At 38.8% G+C, this 25,825-nt stretch overlaps 4 protein-coding genes across 4 annotated transcripts; 2 read left to right on the forward strand and 2 right to left on the reverse strand.

Moving 5' to 3' along the window:
• The first annotated feature begins 674 nt into the window (after positions 1 to 674).
• LOC111487678 (butyrate--CoA ligase AAE11, peroxisomal-like) lies at positions 675 to 3,042 on the forward strand. Its single transcript, XM_023135170.1, has 3 exons — positions 675 to 974; positions 1,263 to 2,142; positions 2,273 to 3,042. Exons 1-3 carry the CDS (start codon positions 777 to 779, stop codon positions 2,920 to 2,922), a joined length of 1,728 nt encoding a protein of 575 aa, XP_022990938.1. The 5' UTR covers positions 675 to 776; the 3' UTR covers positions 2,923 to 3,042.
• A 615-nt stretch (positions 3,043 to 3,657) lies between these two features.
• LOC111487588 (uncharacterized protein At1g65710-like) lies at positions 3,658 to 5,879 on the forward strand. Its single transcript, XM_023135037.1, has 2 exons — positions 3,658 to 4,848; positions 4,959 to 5,879. Exons 1-2 carry the CDS (start codon positions 3,658 to 3,660, stop codon positions 5,721 to 5,723), a joined length of 1,956 nt encoding a protein of 651 aa, XP_022990805.1. The 3' UTR covers positions 5,724 to 5,879.
• A 2,917-nt stretch (positions 5,880 to 8,796) lies between these two features.
• On the reverse strand, positions 8,797 to 11,015 carry LOC111487797 (probable acyl-activating enzyme 5, peroxisomal). Its single transcript, XM_023135334.1, has 3 exons — positions 10,909 to 11,015; positions 10,725 to 10,835; positions 8,797 to 10,648 (listed from the first exon to the last, which is right to left on the reverse strand). The coding sequence occupies exons 1-3, from the start codon at positions 10,963 to 10,965 to the stop codon at positions 8,927 to 8,929; spliced, it is 1,890 nt and encodes a 629-aa protein (XP_022991102.1). The 5' UTR covers positions 10,966 to 11,015; the 3' UTR covers positions 8,797 to 8,926.
• Positions 11,016 to 17,901: 6,886 nt separating this feature from the next.
• On the reverse strand, positions 17,902 to 24,401 carry LOC111487610 (probable acyl-activating enzyme 5, peroxisomal). The gene is made up of 2 exons (XM_023135071.1): positions 23,511 to 24,401; positions 17,902 to 18,736 (listed from the first exon to the last, which is right to left on the reverse strand). Exons 1-2 carry the CDS (start codon positions 24,374 to 24,376, stop codon positions 17,929 to 17,931), a joined length of 1,674 nt encoding a protein of 557 aa, XP_022990839.1. The 5' UTR covers positions 24,377 to 24,401; the 3' UTR covers positions 17,902 to 17,928.
• Between the last annotated feature and the right edge of the window lie 1,424 nt (positions 24,402 to 25,825).

Below are 25,825 nucleotides of genomic sequence, written 5' to 3' on the forward strand. Positions count from 1 at the left end.
GAAAGATTATTTATAAAAGTGTGGAAACTTTTCCCCTAACGGACACGATTTAAAAATTTTAAAACTAAAAACGACGAAAAAGTTTGTTGGTAAGAAAAGGACATTTACTTTCATAAATTCCATTTTGGAGTGGTTTGTCACAATTTTGAAGAATTTGTTGATGAGATAATGTTTCAATAAATTCATTTTGTTTGATTATAATTTCTCATAATATAATTCTTTTGTAAATAAGTTTATTTTGGCTTTTGCTTCTCACATTCAATAAAGCAATGACTCATGTTTTGTATTTCCATATTTAAATATTGCATTACAAATATTATAAAAATTATATTTAATTCTTGTTTTTAGTTACAAAAACATTATTCACATTTTATTTTAATTAAGTTATCAAATAATTAATAGTGTGGTGAAAAAATAGGTAATTGGACCAATATTTCTTGTTTGGTTGGGAGACAAATCCGCACCAAATGAAATTTTTAAGAATGAATTTCGTTAAACCAATTCAAACCACAATAAATAAATAAAATAAATAAAATAAATAAAATAAATAAAATAAATAAGAGAAAATACAAAGAAAAAAGTGTGTACATTTCATTGCAATTTCCAGTCGTTTGCCTTCTTCTTTCTGTCTTTCTTTCTTCTTCCTTCCTATAAAGCCTCCGTTTCCACATCGCTTGTTTCTCCACCAGACCTTCTCTCTCTCTCCTGTTTCTTCTCTCTCTAACAGACAAAACTCTGAGCTTTTTTCTTTTTCGTTCTTCATTATTTTCGAAATTATGAATTCCCTTTCCAAATGCGATGCCAACTTTGCGTCTCTTACGCCCATCACCTTCTTGAAGAGAGCGTCCGCGTTCTACGCTGATCGGACTTCCATTATCTACGAAGGAACTAGCTTCACATGGCGCCAGACTTACGAACGCTGCTGCCACCTCGCCTCCTCGCTTTCCCGCCTCAACGTTGTCAAGAACACCGTCGTAAGACCGCTTTCTTCTCGTTTTTTTTTTTCTTCTTCAAATTTAGTGGCAATTGAACATGACTAGTCAGACCAATGGAGAGAAGAAAGATTATTTTCTTAAATTAGTAGACAATGATGGTGCAAAATGATCATGCACCAGATTTTTAACAAAAGCATCCCATTTTGATATTCTCGAAAATTTTGAACCTAGATAGATGTTTAAATTTATTAATAATTTTATTATGTTATTATAGAGATTCATGATGGGTATGAGTTTTAAATTTATTCACAATCTTGGTTCTTGAAGGTGTCGGTGTTGGCGCCCAATGTTCCGGCATTGTATGAGATGCATTTTGCAGTACCCATGGCCGGTGCTATTTTGAACACAATCAACACTCGTCTCGACGTTAGTAACATCGCGTTGATCCTCCGCCATTCTGAGGCGAAGATCCTGTTCGTTGACTACCAATTCATACAAGAAGCCAAAGATGCCCTCCGTCAACTGATGGCGGCGTCCCTCCCGCTTCCATTCGTTGTCGTCATCGATGACATCGATTCTCCCACCGGTGCCCGTTTCGGGGAATTGGAATATGAGCAACTCGTCCACGACGGCGATGTTGGGTTCACTCCGGTGGAGGTTGACGACGAATGGGATTCAATAGCTTTGAATTACACCTCCGGCACAACATCGGCACCGAAGGGCGTGGTGTACAGTCACCGCGGCGCGTATCTCAGTACGCTTAGTCTGGTGATGGGATGGGAAATGGGTAACGCGCCTGTTTATTTGTGGACTTTGCCGATGTTCCATTGTAATGGATGGACCTTCACGTGGGGGATTGCAGCTCGTGGTGGGACTAATGTCTGTATTCGTAATACGACGGCGTTTGATATTTACCGGAATATTAATTTGCATCACGTGACTCACATGTGCTGTGCGCCGATTGTGTTCCGTATCATCCTTGAGGCTAACGGCGGTGAACGGCGGCGATTTGGATGGCTAGTCAATGTGCTGACTGGTGGAGCGCCGCCACCGGCGGCGCTCCTGGAGAAAATGGAGGCTCTTGGGTTTCATATTACTCATGCTTATGGGCTGACGGAGGCCACCGGACCGGCGTTGGTCTGCGAGTGGCAAGAAAAGTGGAATATTCTGCCGGCCGATGAACAAGCCAAGCTTAAAGCTAGACAAGGTATTTTTTTTAATTAATAAATATTTTTGAAAAAAAAAAACGAGAAATTTGAAAATTATAAACAAATACCCAAAATTGGGAAAATTAATTGCACGAAAATTGATATTTATTTCACTCTTTTGCGGATTAGGAATCAGCATTTTGACATTAGCTGACGTGGACGTCAAAAACTTGGAAACAATGGATAGCGTGCCGCACGACGGTCGGACCACCGGCGAGATCGTCCTACGTGGCAGCAGTATAATGAAGGGCTACTTCAAGGATCCGGCAGCCACCGCAAAGGCCTTCCAAAATGGGTGGTTTCTCACCGGCGACGTGGGCGTCATACACCCAGATGGGTATTTGGAGATAAAGGACAGATCGAAGGACGTCATCATCTCAGGCGGTGAGAACATCAGCAGCGTGGAGGTCGAGACGGTGCTGTACCGTCACCCGCAGGTGGCGGAGGCAGCGGTGGTGGCAATGCCACATCCCCGGTGGGGTGAGAGCCCGTGCGCCTTCGTCGTGGTCCACAGCGACAGCGGCAAGGTGAGTGAGGCGGAGATGATTGAATTTTGCCGGAAGAATATGTCGCACTATATGGCGCCGAAGAAGGTGTTGTTCGTGGCGGAGCTTCCCAAGACGTTGACCGGAAAGATTCAGAAGTTCAAACTGAGGGAGCAGGCGAAATTGTTGGTTGCATCTGAGAAACGTGTCTCCGGTGGGAACAAGTCCGGGCGGCACGACGGTGGGCGGCTGCCGGAATACGGTGAGCATGTTATGGCCATGTCACGGCTTTGAGAGGTGCCCCGTTTTGTTGATGTACAATTAAAAATACGTACACCTGATGAAGAATGAGTGGTAGGTAAAAATTGTGTAAAGGTTTAAAACAAATTTGCTTCAAACAACACCTTATTATTACTTCCAACTAATTTTTACATAATTCACTCAAAAATATAAATATTAAAAATAAACCAAACATATAATTCACGAGTATTTTTATTAATTTAATCTAAAATTGAATTAAAAGTCATCGATTAATTACTAAAAATAATTTGTAATTATTTAGAAGATATTTCATAAAAAAATATAGATTTGATTTAGATATTTCAAGAATAAAGATAATATACCTATTTTAAGAGAACGAAAATACCTAATTATTTTAGAAAAAAGATTCAAATATTTTAATATACCTTTCTACAAAATCTCGTGTCATATTTATATTTATATTTTTGTCGCTGAATGACTCATTTGCCCTTCCAACTTAATAATTCAACGGCTCTTAATTCTCACAAATATTTTCAAATTTCGAATTTTTCCTCTGTTTCTCTTTCAAAAAAGTTGCAGCATTTTGAATATGCTTCTCGAACACTGCGCCACCCGTTACGCTTCCCTTTTCTTTTATCCCATTTTCTCTCTCCTCTAATCTCACTTTCAAATCTCAAAATCTCTCTCTCTAGCTCTGTTTCTTCCATTTCCCTATCTCTTTGCAAGATTTCCTGTGTTGGGTCAGCTCAAAATCGCCATTAATCTCTAATGGGTGCTTGTTTGAGCAAAAAGAAGAAGACTTTACCTTCGTTTTCTTCCACCCATGTGCCTCAAGATCCACCCACTTCCTGCAATGCCTTCAAACCCATCATCCCAATTTCTCACCCGCCCGCCGCCATTGATGTGAACAGGGAGAAAACAGAGCAAGAAAATGGGGTGGAGACAGAGTACGCTGTGAGGAAGGAGGTGTTTGTAATTAACCACAGGAAGAGTCATGATGGGAGAGACAAAAATGGAGCCTCTGTTCTTCCAAATGTAGAGGAAATTGGAGGTGTTTTGTCTTCTTCTTCCTGTGAGATTTTGGAATCTGGAGATGTTGGGGAAAATTTGAAGGTGGGGTTGGTTAGAACTTCGAGCTGTACTAGAGAGGAGGTCGACGCCATTTTGATTCAGTGTGGAAGGTTGAGCCGGAGTTCATCTGCTAATGGTAATGGAAGGAAGTATTCTGGTTCGAAAAGAAGCTTTGATTTTGACCATTCTGATAGAGATGGTGTTAATTCTGGAAATTACGGTGATGAAGATGAAGATGGGAAGAATCCCATTTCGGTGGAGGTTGATGACGACGGAACTCCGGCGGAGAAACGCCATAACCAGAGACAGCGCCACCGCCAATCTTCGAGATATTCTCCCTCTCTAGGGAGGAGGAGAACTCCCAGTAGGGAGAGAGATCAGAATCAACGATCCAGTAGCCGGGAGCGGCGTGTTAGCCGGTCGCCTGGCCGACGGTCGGTGGAGCCGTCTGCCTCAAATGGTTCGAATAATGGCGGTGGTATTATTAGACCGGCGAAAATGGTTTCAGTTCCTGCAACAGTCGCTCATTTGGAAATGGACAAGAGCAACAATGTCACTGGTGGTTGTTCTGGCAATGATTCGGCTACTGCGACTGCCGTTAAGAGAATATCGGTTAAACGAAATGTCGGCGAGGCAACCGCCATGGCGGGTTCGAGAGTTGCTTCATCACCTCGCTCACAGTCCCCAGCAAGAATCAATGGACATGTCAAAGTTTCAGACGAAATTCAGCCGCCGCTGCAGCAGCAGCAGCCATCTCTGAGCCGCAGCTCATCAAGAAAAACAGAGCAATCTCCTTATAGAAGAAACCCATTGAGCGAAATCGATACTAATTCACAGCAACACAACAGGATTCAATCTGCTAAAGACACAAACAATGGATCAAACCAGGTACATATTGGAATCAACACACATTTTCTTAATGAATTCAGCTTCTAAATCTCTAAAAAACAGAGTATTTTAATACTGATTGATAATACCTTATAATCTTTCAACCCCAGAAGCCAAAAACAGAGTCCAAAAGTAGCCACAAAGTAGCAGTTTCTCAAGTGAATAGCAGCAAAACAGGCACTCCGGCCACTGCAACAAGAGGGGTTGTGAATATCATCACCTCCACAGCACCACCATTGACAAACACAGAGGGAGTTCTTGCAAGAAGCAGATCAGGAAGGCAATCCAGAGAATTTGACATTAACCCAGAAGTTCTTTTGAATCAAAATCAAACACCATCTTACACCAAGATGTTGCTTCAAGACATTCAAAACTTCCATCAAAAGAATTCGAACTCTGTTTCTCTTCCAGCTTGTGTAACCAAGGCGTGTTCCATTGTTGAAGCAGTTGCTGATCTCAATTCCTCTGCTTTCTCCGAGGATCGAAACAGAGACCCTTTTGATGATATTGTGGAACCAAGCTTCCATAAGTACGTGACTGTGAGAAGGGGAAGCCCTGCTAGAGGGGAAGATACAGAGGATCAAGAATCCTCCGGCAGCAACAGTTTTGTCGGAATTGTTCAACAGCAGCAGCAGCAGCAGTGGGGGAATTCAGCTGCCTCATGGGAACCCAACTCAGCTGATTCAACTGATTCCTCGTGTAGATCAAAAACAGGGGTGGACAGAGACGAGAGCAAGCGGAGAACAGGGGAGAGAAGGAGAGAGTCTGATTGTTCTTCTTCTTCCCGCAGAAGTGGGATTGGGCGTGGCAGAGTTGGTGGGAGTGGCAGTAAAGTTCTTCATACAGTTCCTGTAGCAGCCACTGGTACCAACTGATTTGAATTGTATAGATTCTTGGCTGTGTTTTCATTTGTTTGTGGATTTTTCATCTTCAATTCTTGTTTTCATGCTGTGAAAAGAAGAATTTTAGTGTTCTGAATTTGTGTTCTGTTGCAAACTTGCAACGATTTCTACTGTGTTTGATAACTTCCACTCATTATTAGCAGTAGCTCGGATTACTTGAAGTGTGATATGAACAATAAAGTAGTGCATCCAGTATAAACTTCCCGGGGAATTTCTTTTTATTTCGATGAAGGTTGAAACTGGCCGCGTGAATTTCTAACCATAGGATACTTCATTCGACTTAGGAATTACGACTTGAATACAAAGAACACGAGAAGAAAATGCACACAATTGATCTTGTTAGGAATCATGGCTTCATCATACCAATGAAGAGCCTCCAGAGGCTTGTAAAGCCCAACTGTAGCTGACTCCTTTCCTTTTTGGGAGCCGTTCACTACATGTTCTAGGCCACTTCTTCTTTGTTCGACAGTGGAGAATTTTGTTGACATGAGTTAAGGACATAAGGACATGACTCATACTATGTTAGGAATCCTGACTCTCCACAATAGTATAATATTGTTCATTTTGAGCATAAGCTCTCATGGCTTTGTTTTGAGCTTCCTCAAAATGCCTCATACCAATAAAGATGTATTCTTTATTTATAGACTCATGATCATTCTCTAAATTAACCGACGTGGGACTCCTTCCAACCGTCTTCAAACCGTCCTCATCAGATCTAGATTAATAAAAGAATCGGAGAAAGAAAATACAAGAATATTTTTAAAGCACCGACTATAACTAACCGTATCTATATGGTTCTATTTACGCTTTATCACATATAACGATCTGTTGTATGTCATAAAGATGTTTCTACTAGAGAAAGGTATTTACCCTCCAACCACTTGAAAGGCACGGGTTGTAAACAGAGATAGAAACAAGGTAGACAGATAGAATTTCTCGTTCCCGACTTACTTTTTAGATATGAAATAAGAGACAGAAACAACTAGATTTTGGTTCCCGACTTACATTTTAGAGACATATCTAAGCATAATTTAGGTACCATGAAAGAGGAAAAAACTAAGTAAAGAAGTACACAATCATTTATTGTAAACAGAGATTTTGGTAGCCCATCAAGGGTTGTTGGCGGGAGGATCATAGCCACCCTTCCATGGGAAATCATAGACTGCCGGCTTTGCTGTCAGCGCAGCCTTCTCAACAGATCTATACTCCATGCTCAGCTTACCTGCAAACATATACCCAAAATTAATTACACAGCCCATGGCATGCCTTTAATCAAGAAGAACAAAAACTACTTACGAATATGAGGCTTCTGAAACGAAGCACTGACTTCCGCCGCTGAGACGGTAAAGGCGACCAAAAGCACTGCGAAGAAGAAAAGCAACGCCATTGATATCTTGGGTGAACCCATTATGGTTGCTGTGAGGCTCTCACAGCTATACCAGCACCCTTCTAATTTATACCCAATTTTCAAACCCTTTTCTCTCACTCTCTTCTGGATTTTACGGTCAAAAAGAATCTATGAATCCGCGTGGCCTCATTTGTACTTTTCATGCCTGTCTTCCACTTTCTTCATTTTCCCCCCTAATCTCTCAATCAACTTGCTTATGATTAGTCTCGGGTCATCTTTTTCCAACGCGTGTTGCCTATGCTCGCATATTGGATGTCTCTGTGATGTCCCACATTAGTTGGAAAGGAGAATAAAACACCATTTATAAGGACGTGAAAACCTTCCCCTAACACACGTTTTAAAACCTTGAGGAGAAGCCTAAAGAGACAATATTTGCTAGCTGGATCTAGGTCGTTATAGTCTTAATTATACTTGTTCAAGACGTGTTGTCCATGATCACATAGTTTTTACTATTTCATATTATGACAATAGAGAATGTATGACAGTTCACCAAAACCATGTCTATACAACTAGTTGTCAATTCTTCTAACCCTGAGTTATATATTATTTAAGGTATGATGTTTCTTTATTTGCTTATAAACATATAATGTTGCTTTCTCCAATTCTTTCAAATTGTTTTCAAGCTCACGTTTGTTAAAGTATTTCTCGTAAACATGACTCGAGCATAATCACTGTCTCGATGCCGTAAGTGTGTGATTGTGACACTTAGTAGCTAAAGGTTTGTTTAATAAGTTACTCGTCTTTTGTTTCGTTCATGTTTCTCTTAATTTATCCAATGGTGTAAACGGGTTGATTTATTTATAATAGTCTTACCCAATAATTTTTCCTTTTTTACAAGAGGGTTTTCCTTTTTGACGACCCAACCAAAACTTAAAAAAATAGGGTCGAGATTAAATAAGTAGTTGGAATTAAAATATACATTAAATAAATACTCAAAATTCAATCCCCAAACTTATAATTAATATATTTCTTCATTGAAATTTATACCATTTTATTTCTTGGAATTAAAATTTTCTTCCCTAAAATACGTTATAAAATATATATATATATTTTTCACATTTTCAAATTTTCAATTTTATTATTTATCTTTTAATTTATTAAAAACATGTGGGAAATTAGTTACATAAATTTGAAACCAATTATTTATTTATTTATTTATTTTTGGAAAGGATCAATTATTTGCCTTTTCTTTTTTTTAATAAAAAAAAGAGAAAATTTTTAAAACCTTTTTCTATTTCCACAAAAGAGTCTACCAAATTCCACCAACCCCAAATGGCCATTTTATGTTGACTTGGAAGTCTCCCACCTCACCTGGAGAGCGATGCGAATTGTTATTGGTTGTGGACGTTTAGACACTTTTTGGTCTCGATTCCTTCCTGAAATATGTTCCAAGAACGAATTTATGTGTGCCTATCAATTTCTCGATTCTTTTCCTCTGTGGTATACCCATTTTTGTGCAAAATTAGCATTTATTGGACAAAGCGATAGAGAGCTTTTCAGGCCCCGAAATGTTCGTGAATTCTTCTCCTTTTAATGTCACAAAGTTCATGACATCCTTTGATTGAAGATTGATGGATCGTGTACGAAGAATTTAAAATTTTCCTCAAATTCATACCTCTTTGATTACATGCCATTTTTTATTATTTTATTCTTCCTAAAAATCTAGTTTTTTTAAATAAAATAGCCATGGTTGGTAATTTTTTCCTTATTAAGTACTTGAAATTCCTTCTCGACAAGGAATTAAAAATTAGAAAAATGACATTTTTGCTTACTTTTTCCCTTCGGATCGAGGATGCTTTGCACGGCCCATTGACATGGCCATTTCCCTAAGCAAATACTTTTGAATCTTTCCCGTTGATGTTTTTGGTAGCTCCGTCATGAACACCACTGTCTTCGGCACCATAAACCGTGGTAGCTTCCCTCTACAATGCTCAATAATTTCCTCCTCGGTCGGTTTTTGAGTCAATCCCTCTCTTATGCTAACAAACGCACACGGCGTCTCCCCCCAAAACTCATCCGGTCTCGCCACCACCGCCGCCTCATTCACGGATGGATTCATATACAAAACCGATTCCACCTCAACGCTACTCAAATTCTCTCCGCCACTTATAATCACATCCTTCGACCGATCCTTAATCTCCAAATATCCATCAGGATGCATCACTCCAACATCTCCGGTAAAGAACCACCCCTCCTCGGTCATCGACTTCGTCGTCGCATCTCGATCTTTCAAATACCCAAGCATGATCGATCCACCTTTTAGAACAATCTCTCCAATCGAAACTCCATCTTGTTTCACACTCTTTCCAGTCTTTTGATCCACCACATCAACAGCCGTCATCGCCACCGTCCTCACCCCTTGCCTCGACTTAAGCCGCGCCCTCTCCTTCGTCGGTAGCTGGTTCCACTCCGCCTTCCACGAGCAGAAAACAACCGGCCCAGCTGTCTCTGTCAGTCCGTATCCATGAGTCACATCAAACCCTAACGACTCTGTACGGAGCAAAACCTCAGAAGGTGGCGGCGCTCCACATGTGAGAATCTTTACCGGCCAATCAAACGGTCGATTAGTTGGAGAGTTAGTTAACATGTTCAACACCACCGGAGCTCCACATAAGTGTGTCACGTGATGGCGGCGAATTAGGGTATAAATCAACGCCGCATCGAACTTTCTAATGCATATATTTGTGCCGCCGACAGCCGCCATGCCCCATGTTAAACTCCACCCATTACCATGAAACATAGGCAATGTCCATAAATAAACCGATTGCTTTTGAACTTCCCATTCAAGAAGCACATCAAGAGTTATTATAAAAATTCCTCTATGACATTGAACCACTCCCTTCGGAGAGGAAGTGGTTCCGGACGTGTAATTAAGAACGATCGGATCCCATTCGCTCACCGGCCGAATCCACCGGAAATCGGAATCCCCTTTCAGAATCATTTCCTCATACGAATCGACAAAATCGTCGTGAATCATAATACAAGACGATGATGATTCCTCCGCTGCAGCGTCGTCAGTAATGAGGACGAGCATTGGACGTTTTGTCTCCGGCGGGAACAACGCCAAGGCATCGTGGATTAGGGCACAAAAGGCTTGATCAACGAATATGAGTTTTGATTCACTATGGGTGAGGAGGATGGAGATGGTTCGAGCGTCGAGACGGGTATTGATAGTGTTGAGGATAGCACCGGCCATCGGAACAGCAAAGTGGAGTTCGTACATGGGGGGAGTGTTGGGAGAGATGACCGAGACGATGTGGCCTCTCTGGATGCCCATTGATGAGAGGGAAGAGGCAAGTTGAAGGCATCGACAGTGAGTGTCCGACCAGGTGTAGGTGGTGTCGCCGTAGATGATTGACGGAGAGTCGCCGTAGATGGTAGCGGCTCTCTCAAGGAAACCGAGGGGAGTGAGGGGAGAGGAATTAGCAGGTCTTGGCTTCAAGTCTTCCATGGAAATGGATTTGGAGGATATTGTGTAATGCTTACTCGCCTGTGTTTAAAAATTTGAAGATTTAGATTATTATCATACTTAAAAAAAAAAATAACATCAATATCTTTAATCTTACCTTCTTTGAAAGGTTTGTAAACATAAGAGACGTCGGTTTGGCTTCATGGGTAGGTACTAACATTGATCGTCTAAAGTTAGAATTGTAGTCGTTACACACCAAAGCTGAATCCTGTAGATGAAGAGAAAGAAGATGACTTGAGAGTCGGTAGCTTTATGTTCGATATCAAATCAAAATTTCTTACCGGTAAGCCTTTGAAGATTAACTTGATGGGACGCCATGGAAACCAAGTGCTGCACATTGTTGCTAAATGTTCTTGATATCAATGGTTGAGCTAGGCTGAAGAGCTTCAACAAATGTTTCAATTTATATATTGTTAATTTATCACTCATTTATTGAAAATAGTTATTGATGTGACAAGTTAATGGAAATTAATTAACATTTATAATAGAGAAACTAATTACATTTAATATGGTTTGAATTAAAATAAGTTAATTGAATTAATTTTATCTGTTATCAGGAGAAATTAATTTTCTTCTGGTCTTTGATGAAATTTAATTTTTAGTTAATTTTTGAATTTATGGTACTAAGTTGTAACAACTGATAGAGACCAAGTAACAATCGATAGAGATCGATAGAGGGTTTTAAAACGACGATACATAACAACCGATAGAGACCACGTAACAACCGATAAAGACTGATAGAAAGTTTTAAAACGCATATACTAAAGAGAGGTTTCCACGCCCTTATAACCGATTTGGGATATCACAATTAACCCTTTTTTTGAGAACCGATTTAATTCTAATTATTATAAAGAAAAGTTTAGAAATTTATTAAGTTTTATTCTTATGGTCCAATAAAATTCCATAAATATTTTGGTTTAATAAAATGTTTTTGATAATTTAAGAAAACCATAAGAACTAACTATAATATTTGACTAATTTTCTTAAAACCCATAGATTAAATACTATTTTTATATATTTTAATTTGAGTCTCATCCCATGTTAATTCTTTCAATAAATCTTATTATTAATTTTGATGTTAATATTTTTAAGAAATTGATTATAATTAATAATAATTTTCATATAAGAATAGACCTAATGTGAATATTGTTATAAAATTATAAAATAAATATAATGTGGTCTCGGTTAATTTATGTACGAATCTTTTACTTGGGTATCACATATCTATAAGCTTTCTATTAAGAGGATATTTTGGAGATATATTAGTTAGAATATATCTGAGATATTTAGGGAGTTGTTAGTATAAATTTGATTAATCGTATATTTTATTTATTTACAAGATTTAGTTAGATATATTATTTTTTTCTATTTTCAGGTATTAGTTAATAATTTGTATTTATTTAAACGTGGCAAACGTAAATGAAGATCATACACTTTTCCAATGCTATTTTCTATTTCTATTTCTTAACATGGTATCAGAGCATCGATCGTGGTATTCTTAAATATCAAAATTTCCTTTATGGCGGAATCAACCAAATCCAGCTTTAAAATTTCGGATGTTGATTTAACACATCCTTACTATATGCATGACTCTGATCAGCCAGGATATTCACTTGTTCCAATCAAATATCTTGGAGTAAATCAGTTATGCATACTCTTATTGCCAAGAAGATCCTTACTATATGCATCACTCTGATCAGCCAGGATATTCACTTGTTCCAATCAAATTAAATGGAGCAAATTACCAATCTTGGAGTAAATCAGTTATGCATGCTCTTATTGCCAAGAAGAAAATTGGCTTCATTGATGGCACAATTGAGGAACCGCCCCAAGATGCAGATTCAACCGAATTCGAACTCTGGAATCAGTGCAACAGTATGATAATATCTTGGTTAACTCATTCTGTTGAAGCAGATATCGTTAAAAGCATTATTCACGCCAAGATAGCTCATCAAGTGTGGGTTGATCTTCGCGATCAATTCTCACAAAAGAATGCTCCAGCAATTTTTCAAATACAAAAATCGATAGCAACGATGTCACAAGGAACCATGGCACTGTCAACATATTTCACCAAGCTCAAAGCACTCTGGGATGAACTGGAAGCGTACCGCACACCATTTACGTGTAACCAACGTCAAATACATATTGATCAACGCGAAGAAGACAAGTTGATGCAATTGCTCATGGGGCTCAACGAGTCTTATAAAACGGTGAGATCTAACATATTGATGATGTCTCCATTACCTAATGTGAGGCAAGCTTATTCATTACTTGTACAAGAAGAGATCCAGCGACAGGTAACTTCTAAACCTACTGAGAATTTCTCGATTGCATCAGCAGTGCAGAAGAAAACAACATATTCAAAATTCGCCAAGGACAAATCATGTGAACACTGCAATAAAAGTGGTCATACAATCAATGAGTGTCGAATTCTTAAGTTTCATTGTAAGTTTTGTGATAGAAGGGGACATACAGAAGATCGGTGTCGACAGAAAAATAATTCTACAAGGACAAGACAAGTCAATCGACACAATCATCGTGGATACCGATCATCTGCAAATATGGCCGATGTTTCACAGTTGAATACAGAAGAACAGTCACCTAATTCCATTCCAAATTTTTCTTCTGAGCAATTACGACAGATAGCACAAGCCTTATCTGCAATCAATCAAAACCCTTCTGGTAATTCTGACAATCACATCAATGTTGTAGGTTTGTTTCCCATATCTACATTATCTGTTAACTCTGCGAGTTCTAATTCATGGATTCTCGATAGTGGAGCTACGGATCATATAGTATCAAAATCTTCTGTTATGACTGATCTAAAGGCTGCCATCATGTCTACAATAAATTTGCCTAATGGAGAGACAGCACGTGTGTCACATACTGGCAATATTTTCCTTAGCCCTAGCCTTAAGTTAAACAACGTTTTATGTGTGCCTTCATTCAATTTAAACCTAATGTCGATCAGCAAACTTACCAATAACTTGCAATGTTATGTCACCTTCTATCCTGATTCTTGTGTTATGCAGGACTTGGCTACGAGGAAGATAATTGGCTCGGGTAAACAATTTGGAGGTCTCTATCATATTTCTTCATCTCCAATCAAATCTTCAGCTCATCAAGTATCTCAGTCATCTGATTTGTGGCATTTACGTCTAGGTCATCCTTCTTTTTCTCGTTTTAAATTTCTAGCTGATCAATTGCATCTTAATAATGCGAGTTATTCTCATAATTGTAGTATCTGTCCGTTAGCAAAACAAACTAGGTTGTCTTTCCCAAGAAGTTCAATAACAACCCATTCTGCCTTTGATCTGATACATTGTGATGTTTGGGGACCACATAAAATTCCTACCCATTCTGGTTTGCGTTTTTTTCTCACTATTGTTGATGATTTTACTCGATGTACTTGGGTTTTTCTAATGCAACATAAGTCAGAAGTACATCATTTGTTAATGAACTTTGTTAAATTTGTTCAAACTCAATTTCATACTACTATCAAGATAGTTCGATCAGACAATGGGACTGAGTTTCTATCTTTGCAACCATTCTTTACTTCTTGTGGTATTGAATTTCAGCGCACTTGTGTCTATACTCCACAACAAAATGGAGTCGTAGAACGTAAGCATCGCCATATCCTAAATGTAGCTAGGTCTCTTCTTTTTCAATCACAGGTTCCACTTAATTTTTGGGGAGAGTGCGTTTTAACGGCTGTTTATCTTATAAATAGAACGCCATCACCAGTGTTATCTAACAAGACACCCTTTGAAGCACTCTACAAACGATCACCTACATTTCATCATCTTAAAGTTTTTGGTTGTAAATGTTATGCAACTATAGTACATCCTAAGCAAAAATTTGAACCTCGGGCAATTCCTTGTGTTTTCGTAGGATATCCTTGTGGTCATAAAGGTTACAAATTGTATGACATGCAATCTCACAAATTCTTTATCAGCCGTGATGTTAAATTTTGTGAAGATGATTTTTCTTTTTCATCAGCTTCACAAACTTCGACATTAGCTCCTTTGACTCCTGTTGTTCCACTTCATGATCCATCCTACTTAAGCATCCATCCTCCACCTTCCATTCCTCCTTCACCTCCTATCCCTTCACCTACTACTTCGTCGTCTCCTCCACCTTCTCCAGATTTGCCCACTGATTCCAATCCTATCCCGCCTGATACATCAGCTCCACTCCGACGTTCTACTCGCACTAAACAGCCTCCAGCTTGGCATAAGGATTATGAGTTGTCTTCTGGAGCCAATCATTTAACCTCTAGCTCAAGTCTCGGCACTGGCACCAGGTATCTCCTTCATCATTACCTTTCATTCTCTCGTTTTTCTCCTACTCAACGTGCTTTTCTAGCTCTTATTACATCCCAGACAGAACCTAAAACCTATGACGAGGCAGTTGGCGACCCTTTATGGCAGCAGGCTATGAATGATGAAATTGCAGCTTTGGAACGTAATCATACATGGTCTCTCGTTCCTCTACCACCTGGTCATAAAGCTATTGGTTGTCGCTGGGTGTACAAAATTAAATACAACTCTGATGGTTCTGTTGAACGTTATAAAGCTCGACTTGTAGCAAAGGGATACACTCAGGTTGAAGGTATTGATTACACAGAAACATTTTCCCCTACAGCAAAACTTACTACACTTCGTTTCTTACTCACTGTTGCTGCTACTCGAGAATGGTTCACCCATCAGTTGGATGTTCAAAATGCCTTTCTCCATGGTAATCTAGACGAGGAAGTTTATATGTCTTTACCACCAGGTCTTCGCCGACAGGGGAAGAATACAGTATGTCGGCTCCATAAATCTCTTTATGGATTAAAACAGGCTTCTCGCAATTGGTTCTCCATATTTTCTACAACTATACAAAATGCAGGCTACACTCAGTCCAAAGCAGACTACTCTTTGTTTACCAAGAGTAAAGATACTTCTTTCACTGCAGTTCTAATCTATGTTGATGATATTCTGTTGACAGGAAATGATCTCAAAGAAATGCAATATCTCAAGACTAGTTTACTCCAAAAATTTCTTATCAAAGATTTAGGAAATTTGAAATATTTTCTAGGCATTGAATTTTCTCGGTCTAGAAAAGGAATTTTTATGTCTCAAAGGAAGTATGCTCTAGACATCCTTCAAGACACAGGCCTTACACGAGCACGTCCAGACAAATTTCCTATGGAGCAAAATCTGAAACTTTCTTTAACTGAAGGAAAGAAATTGAACGATCCAAGTAAATATAGACGGTTGATTGGCAGATTAATATATTCGACTGTCACTAGGCCTGACATAGCTTATTCAGTTCGTATGCTTAGCCAATTTATGCATGAACCAAGAAAACCACATTGGGAGGCAGCTCTTCGAGTTTTGAGGTACATCAAAGGCACTCCTAGTCAAGGACTCCTACTGCCATCTGAAAACAATTTAAGATTACAAGCATATTGCAATTCTGACTGGGGTGGTTGTCGAACTTCCAGACGGTCTATTTCTGGGTTCTGCATTTTCCTTGGAAATTCAATTATTTCTTGGAAGTCTAAAAAGTAGACTAATGTGTCCAGATGATCAGCAGAAGCCGAGTATCGAGCTATGACAAATACTTGTTTAGAGTTAACTTGGTTAAGATACATTCTTCAAGACTTGAATGTTCCACTGTCCGAACAAGCATTATTATATTGTGATAATCAAGCAGCATTACATATAGCAGCCAATCCAGTTTTTCACGAACGTACGAAACACATTGAAATAGATTGTCATATAGTTCGAGAAAACTTACAAGCTGGAATCATCAAACCGTGTTATATTTTGACCAAAATGCAATTGGCAGATGTTTTTACTAAAGCTCTGGGAAGACAGCAATTTGACCTTTTGAAGGACAAGTTGGGTGTGATCGACATACACTCTCCAACTTGAGGGGGAGTATTAAGAGGATATTTTGGAGATATATTAGTTAGAATATATCTGAGATATTTAGGGAGTTCGTATAAATTTGATTAATCGTATATTTTATTTATTTACAAGATTTAGTTAGATATATTATTTTTTTCTATTTTTAGGTATTAGTTAATAGTTTGTATCTATTTAAACGTGGCAAACCTGAATGAAGATCATACACTTTTCCAATTCTATTTTCTATTTCTATTTCTTAACACTTTCGCATTGGATCATCCTAATTCCATTTGGAATTACCCTATTTTCTTATTAAAAACAAGGTCCCCAATGCATGCATGACATGACTGTTACGTGCAGAAACATTCTTTTAAAATATTTCATAAACAATGTCATGGAATTAAACGTTCATGGTACAATCTTTAAAACAACATAGCAGAAAATCAATAACGTGAAGTTTAAATAAAATAACGTCGTAATCTAACTTAAGGGCTATAAATAACATAAATGCATCTACCCTAACTTAAACTCCATTGTCATCACAACGACATCGTCATCCGTGCATATGTGTCTTACTTTTACTTGAAAATAAGAAATACTCAATAAATAACCTTACTACTGGATCATAACATGCAATTATGCTTGGAGCTTATCATTTCATAAAAAACATTTCAAGTCTGACGGCAAGTTTGGGCTAAATCTAGATGTATAATACTTCTCTACACATTACCCACGTACATGCACATGGACCCACCAGACGGGTGTATGTGTTCCCCTTGGGTCTGTCCTTCAACTAGCACACACTCATGCTACTGGAGCTACGGAGGGAAAAAAGTCTGAATAATATCATGATACACATAGATATTGTAATGTACGTGTCCGTGCTCATCATAACGGGAAATTATCTTGATGCACGTGACATACAAAAATGCATAAGGTCTCTCAAACTTAAAATCATGGCGTAAGTTTATGACGTAAGTCAAACCTCCATTCATTAATAATATAACGGCTTGGGAATCATGGATACATAATTTCTAACAAATCTTCCATACTTATCATAGCTTACATGGTATGGCATGGTGCATAGAGGTTAGGTTATCATTATCATAAAATGGCTCCACAATATAGCACAATCACATTATAGCATAACTTATAAATTTGGCATAGTATAACATAACAATCATAATTATGACATGTAAAGGGGTACGGGAAACGTGTCATCATACATCATATAATTTGTGCAACTAAACCAATAGTAGAGTCAATTACTTGAATATCACACACATGGAAGTTTATTTGTTAACTTTATTTATTTATTTATTTATTTATTATTATTATTTTGTCCGTATGTGGTTTTTGTCTCCACTTATTAATAACATTTATTATAAATGTGACGATATTTGATTAATTCTTTTTAGAACTCCTCTTTGTAGGGCCCATCGACATAGCCATTTCCCTAAGTAAATACTTTTGGATCTTGCCGGTCGACGTTTTCGGCAGCTCCGTCATGAACACCACCGTCTTCGGCGCCATAAACCGCGGCAGCTTCCCTCTGCAATACTCAATAATCTCCTCCTCTGTTCGCTGCTGAGTCAATCCCTCTCTCAAGCTCACAAACGCACACGGCGTCTCCCCCCAGAACTCGTGTGGTCGTGCCACCACCGCCGCCTCATTCACGGATGGATTCGCATACAAAACCGACTCCACCTCAACGCTGCTCAAATTCTCTCCGCCACTTATAATCACATCCTTCGACCGGTCCTTAATCTCCAAATACCCATCAGGATGCATCACTCCAACATCTCCGGTAAGGAACCACCCATCCTCGGTCATCGACTTCGCCGTCGCTTCTAAATCTTTAAAATACCCAAGCATCAGCGACCCAACTCTCAAAACAATCTCTCCCATCGATACTCCATCTCTTGCCACACTCTCCCCAGTCTCTAAATCCACCACATCCACTGCCGGAGTCGCCACCGTCCTCACCCCCTGCCGCGACTTAAGCCGCGCCCTCTCCACCGCCGGTAGTTGGTCCCACTCTGCCTTCCACGAGCAACAAACAACAGTCCCCCCTGTTTCTGTCAGGCCATATCCATGAGTAACATCGAACCCCAATGATTCAATACGGAACAGAATTGTCGCAGGCACCGGCGCTCCGGCAGTGAGAATTTTAACCGGCCAATCAAGTGGTCGGATGTCTGGAGAGTTGGTTTGTTGTGCGCCGAAAGCGGAACAAATGTACTCACAACACTAAATTTACTCACAACACTAAATTTACTCAAGGCATACAATTTGCACAGAAAACTTGATGATTTCAACAGCAGAAAGAATGGCATTATATAGCCTTCTGCTAAACCTAAATATAAACTAACAAGCCTAGAATAGGTCATCTAAATATAAGCTAACAAGCCTAGCAAGACCTTGAGAATAGGTCACTCAAATATAAACTAACAACCCTAAAAATAGAATAGGGCTTATGACAGTGCTTAACAATCTCCACCTTGTCATAAGATTTCCAAGTTGATAACGAATTTGGTTGCTACCACATCAACACACTACTCCTTCCTTCCGACGTTGATGAGATCCAAACAATGGCAGAACTTTTCACGAGCGATCACCTTTGTCAACATATCAGCAGGGTTATCAGCAGTTCCAATTTTTAGTAAACGAATATCCCCTTTGCTAATGATTTCTCGAATAAAGTGAAAACGGACATCAATGTGTTTTGTACGAGCATGATGGACTTGATTTTTTGACAAGCAAATAGCGCTCTGGCTATCACAAAATACATCTATATGTCCCTGCAAAATACCCAAGTCATTGATCAAACCATGCATCCAAATAGCTTCTTTAAAAGCTTCCGTTACCGCCATATACTCTGCTTCAGTGGTAGACAATGCAACAGTAGACTGCAATGTTGAGCGCCAACAAACAGGTCCACCAGCCATAGTAAATAAATAACCCGTGGTGGATCGTCGCTTATCCAAATCACCAGCATAATCAGAATCCACAAAACCAGCTACACGATTGTCAAGATTAAACATTTCTTGTTTTTGAAACTTAATACCAACATCAATAGTGCCAAGAATGTACCTAAGAATCCATTTTACAGCCTGCCAATGCTCTTTACCAGGATTATGCATATAACGACTCACCATGCTTACTGCGTGTGAAAGATCAGGTCGAGTACACACCATAGCATACATCAACGCACCAACAGCATTTGTATAAGGAATGTTCTCCATATATCTTTTGTCATCGTCAGAACTTGGACACATGGAAGCACTAAGCTTGAAATGAGGAGCAAGTGGAGTACTAACAGGTTTGGTTGAATTATTCAAACTAAATCTTGACAATACCTTGCGTAGATATTGAGACTGAGTCAACCAGACTGTACCTTTTTTCCGATCTCGCTCTATCTCCATTCCAAGTATTTTCTTTGCATTGCCTAAGTCTTTCATTTCAAATGTTTTAGAAAGCTCATCTTTGAGTTTATCAATCTCCACCTGTCTCTTTGAAGCAATTAACATATCATCAACATATAAGAGCAAGTAGATAAACGATCCATCATCGAGACATCTATAATACACACAATGGTCAAATTGACTATGAGTATACATATGCTCTACCATGAAATGATCAAACCTTTTATACCATTGGCGAGGGGATTGCTTCAGCCCATACAAAGATTTCTTCAATCTGCATACTAAATGTTGCTGTCCAACTACTCGGAAACCAACTGGTTGCGTCATATATATTTCTTCTTCCAAATCTCCATGCAAAAAAGCAGTTTTTACATCGAGTTGTGCAAGCTCAAGATTAAATTGAGCAACCAAAGCCAACAAAATTCGAATCGAAGAATGTTTTACCACAGGTGAGAAAATTTCATTGTAATCAATACCTTCCTTTTGTGCGTAGCCTTTAGCCACAAGTCGAGCCTTATAACGTATACCAAAAGGGTCTTCCTTTTTTGCAAAAACCCATTTACAACCAATTTCCTTCTTACCTTTTGGAAGTTGTACCAAATCCCAAGTTTGATTTATCTCCAATGATGCTATCTCCTGATTCACAGCCTCTTGCCAGTGTAAGCTATCCGGGCTCTGAATAGCATCTTTGTAACTGTTAGGAACTCCATCAATCAAAGAGAAAGCATATGCTATCGTATCATCAAACCTTGCAGGTTTTCGAATTACCCTTCGTGGTCTATTCTTGGCGATTGACTCAGGTTCCTCCACTCTTTCATTTACAAGGCTTTGCTCCTCAAGACTTTGCTCTTTCTGTTCTAAGACATCAAAGTTATTATTTACCTGGTCAATAGGTTCTTCAGTAGGAGCAACCACATCAGGAGAGAACACCACCTTCTCCACCTGCTTCAATGTCTCGTCATTATTTTCAATTTTCTGCAAAAACATTCCAGACTCATCGAATGTCACATCTCGACTATTAACAATCTTACTTGTTTCTGGACACCATAACCTATAGCCCTTCACACCTTTGCTAAAGCCCATAAACTTGGCTTTTTTGCTCTAGGATCCAGCTTTGAGTCTGTCACATGATAATAAGCAGGACACCCAAACACATGCAATTTATCATAATCACTAACAGGACTACCTGACCATACCTCAAGCGGAGTTCTCCCACCGTTTCCAGAAACAGGTAAACGATTCACCAAGTGAACTGCATAACTGAGAGCCTCAGCCCAAAATGCCTTACTCAATCCTGCTTGAGACAATATGCATCGAACCTTCTCTATTAATGTCTGGTTCATTCTCTCAGCAACTCCATTTTGTTGTGGCTTACCAGGAACAGTGAAGTGTCGAACGATCCCTTCATCTCGGCATACTTTAAGGAATGGATCATAAGTATATTCTCCCCCGTTGTCTGATCTCAGCCTTTTGATTTTCTTGTCCGTCTGATTCTCTACCATTTTCTTCCACTCTAGGAAGATTTGGAGAACCTCGTTTTTGTGCCTCATGGGATACATCCAAACTCTCTTCGAGTAGTCATCAATAAAGGTGACGAACCACCTCTTTCCTCCCAATGAGACATTCTTTGTGGGACCCCATACATCAGTGTGAACATAATCCAAAATGCCCTTTGTTTGGTGTATAGTTGTACCAAACTTCACATTTTTTTGTTTGCCAAATATACAATGTTCACAGAAATCAATTCTTCCAGTTGTGGCACCCTTAAGGACTCCTTGGTTCACCAGTGTCTGAAGCGCCTTCTCACCAGCATGCCCGAGTCGCATGTGCCATAATTTCGATATGTCTTGTTCTTTCGAACTTGCCACAGCAGCATGCCCAATTATTGTGGTTCCGTTGAGGTAGTATATGCTACCTCTTCTAGTTCCTGTAATTGCCACCAAAGCTCCACGAGCTACTTTCAAATTCCCTCCTTCCAAAATGATGCGATAACCACTCGCATCCAAAACGCCAAGTGAAATCAAATTTTTCTTCAAGTCAGGGACATACCTCACATCTTTGAGTTTTCGTATAACCCCATCAAACATCTTGATTTGTACTGAGCCGATTCCCATTATCTTACAAGTACTATCATTTCCCATATAGACAACTCCACCATTGAACTCCTTGAAGTCCAAAAACATCTCTTTGTTGGGACACATATGATAGGAGCACCCAGAATCAAGAATCCATTCACTGGTTTGGCTGACTGATAGGGAGATTGTCAAGGCATCATCTGTATCAGTGTCGTCATCTCTAACCACATTGGACTTCGACCCCTTCTCTTTTAAGATCGGACAATCCTTTTTCCAATGGCCTTTCTGTCGACAATATGCACACTCATTTTTATCAAGTTTTCTCCAATTATCAGATCTACCTCTCGACTTTAATCGAGACTCTCCACATTCGTTCTTTTTCCAATTGGAAGTCCTTCCATGAGCAGTGAGAACATTTGAGCTAGAGCTTTGATACGTCTCCTTTTCTTTCTTTCGCATCTCATTGTTTATTAAGGCATTTGAAACATCTTCAAAATCAATATTAGTGATTCCATGTAGTAGGGTCGTTACTAAAAACTCGTAGGATTCCGGCAAGGAGTTTAATAACAACAACGCCTTGTCCTCGTCATCAATCTTAACATCAAGATTGAGCAAATCAGTGATGATTTTGTTAAAATCATCCAAATGCTCAGCCATTGAGATGCCTTCCTTGTAATCAAAACGGAAGAGTTTCTTCTTCAAATAGAGTTTATTTTCCACACTCTTCTTCATATATTTCGCTTCAAGCTTGTCCCATAATTCTTTCGCCATGGTAACCTTCATAAATGGATATTTCTGATCCTTGCCAAGACAGGATCGAATAATTCCACAGGCTTGCCGATTTAATTTCGTCCATTCTGCTTCTGTCATGTCTTCAGGCATTTCCTCTTGGAGAGAGACATCGAGGTCTTGCATGACCAACAAATCGCTAACTTCGCCTCGCCAAACACCAAAATTATTGGTTCCATCAAATTTCTCTACTTCAAGATTGGAACTCCACACTCTCGATCCACGTCGTGATGGTTCTGCCATTTGCAATAATTAATCTGGATGAAACTCAAAAACACAATTCTTGAAAATTGATTTTCAAGAGAATAACCACGATTGTGAGCACGTCTAATGGTCGATGATGCCCAAGCTTTCACAATACCCCAAAATACCACAACCTAGCTCTGATACCACTTGTTGTGCGCCGAAAGCGGAACAAATGTACTCACAACACTAAATTTACTCACAACACTAAATTTACTCACAACACTAAATTTACTCAAGGCATACAATTTGCACAGAAAACTTGATGATTTCAACAGCAGAAAGAATGGCATTATATAGCCTTCTGCTAAACCTAAATATAAACTAACAAGCCTAGAATAGGTCATCTAAATATAAGCTAACAAGCCTAGCAAGACCTTGAGAATAGGTCACTCAAATATAAACTAACAACCCTAAAAATAGAATAGGGCTTATGACAGTGCTTAACATGGTTAACATATTCAACACCACCGGAGCTCCACATAAGTGTGTCACGTGATGGCGGCGAATTAGGGAATAAACCAATACCGCATCGAATTTTCTAATGCATATATTTGTGCCGCCGACGGCGGCCATTCCCCAACTGAAACTCCACCCATTAGCATGAAACATGGGTAATGTCCATAAATAAACCGATTGCTTTGGAACTCCCCATTCCAGAAGCATATCCAGAGTTACTATAAAACTTCCTCTGTGACAGTGAACCACTCCCTTCGGCGAGGAAGTGGTTCCAGAGGTGTAATTAAGAACGATTGGATCCCATTCACTCGCCGGCCGAATCCACTGGAACTCTGAATCCCCTTTCCGAATCATTCCCTCGTACGAATCCACAAAATTCCCTTCAATCAAAACAGAGGACGATGATTCCTCTGCTGCAGCGTCATCGGCAATGAGGACGAGCATTGGACGGTATATCTCCGGCGGGAACAAGTCCAAGGCATTATGGATTAGATTACAAAAGGCATGATCGACAAATATGAGTTTTGATTCGCCATGGCAGAGGAGGATGGAGATGGTTCGAGCATCCAGACGGGTATTGATAGTGTTGAGAATGGCGCCGGTCATCGGAACGGCGAAGTGGAGTTCGTACATGGGGGGAGTGTTGGGAGAGATGACGGAGACGACGTGGCCTCTCTGGATGCCGATGGATGAAAGGGAAGAGGCGAGTTGAAGGCATCGACGGTGGGTGTCGGACCAGGTGTAGGTGGTGTTGCCGTAGATGATTGACGGAGAGTCGGCGTAGATGGTGGCGGCTCTCTCAAGGAAGCCGATGGGAGTGAGGGGGGAGGAATTAGCAGGTCGTGGCTTCAAATCTTCCATGGAAATGGATATGGTTAAAGCTCTGTAATGGTTGCTCTGTAACTTATAAATTGGAAAGTTACCAATTATAATAAATATAATAATATAATAATATAATAATAGTATTATTATTATTATTATTATTATTATTATTATTAAGAGTAGTAGTTTTTTTAGCTTTGTTACTTTCATTAAAAAAATATCTGTCCCTCTATTCCTTAAAATAACGTATTAATTTTTAAAATTTGTTATAATTTACTTTCTAACAAAGAAAATACACCAATTTAATTGGTTTTTATTTTTTTTTTTAAATCTATTTGGTCTTTAATTACTTGAAAGGGTGTATTTTAGTGTTTAATTCATGGTTTAAATACACATTAATTTTTGAAAACTTAACTCAAATGTAGATCTGAGTATAAGAATAATTTTAATGATATGATTTCACTGCTTCCCATTATTGATTGATATGATCTAACTTCTTTGATTAATTAATTGCTAAGTTGTTATAAGTTAAATTAATATTATACATTATTCGCAATTTACTAAAATAATCAAATAAGAATTAGTGTAACGAGTTCACACTATAAATTAATTAATTTAAGGTAAAGTAGTATTGTCCGTTTGGCCTGTTACGCACCGTCATCAGCTTTGCAATTTCCCTCTCCAACGTTTTTGCTGATATGCCATCCAGTTCTAACCGACACAACATTTTCACTAGCATACCGCCCAGTCTCTACCCCCTTGAGACACATCGTTTTTACTAGCATACCACTCAGTATCTACCGCTCTTTATGGCACAACGTTCTCCTTAGCATACCGCCTAGTATTTGATATTGATAGAGGATGAGAACTATAAATAAAGAGAATTTTGAAAGTTAAAGGGTATTTTTATTTTTATTTTTATTTTTGAAATTTTAAGGATATTTTATAAATAAAATATTAATCATTTAAAATTATATTTTTAGAATTGTTTTAATTTAAAATTATTTTTGACATTTTTTAATTTAAAAATATTATTAAAACTTTAATTACATTTTTAGAAATTTAGGTGGTATAAGGAATATTTTTTTATTAATTTAGGTTGGCAATTTTGTCCACCTAAATTAATATATTTAATTAGACCCGTTCGGTTTAATTGAACCATCTAATTCGATCTAGTTAGATTAGCTTGATTATTAGACTAATTCACTCTCTTATTATTTAAGATAATTGTAATATTATTTAAGTCTGATGTGTATGGGTAATTGAGAGAGGAGAAGTGGTTATGATAGGTTATGTAAGATTACATAACAAGGCTTAAGAGAGGGACTAATATGAGCTCACCAACTACTCCATAGTAGTGAACTTATCTAGATTAGAGCAATGGTCCACATGAGTGTTATAGAGTCGCTCCACTCTTGATTATTATTATTTTACTACAACCTAATTCTAGAATTGAACTATCAAGATTGTTAATGTCGTATATGTACC

This window comes from Cucurbita maxima, unplaced genomic scaffold, assembly GCF_002738345.1.
Source record: "Cucurbita maxima cultivar Rimu unplaced genomic scaffold, Cmax_1.0 Cma_Scf00012, whole genome shotgun sequence".
NCBI classification, from domain to species: Eukaryota; Viridiplantae; Streptophyta; class Magnoliopsida; order Cucurbitales; family Cucurbitaceae; genus Cucurbita; species Cucurbita maxima.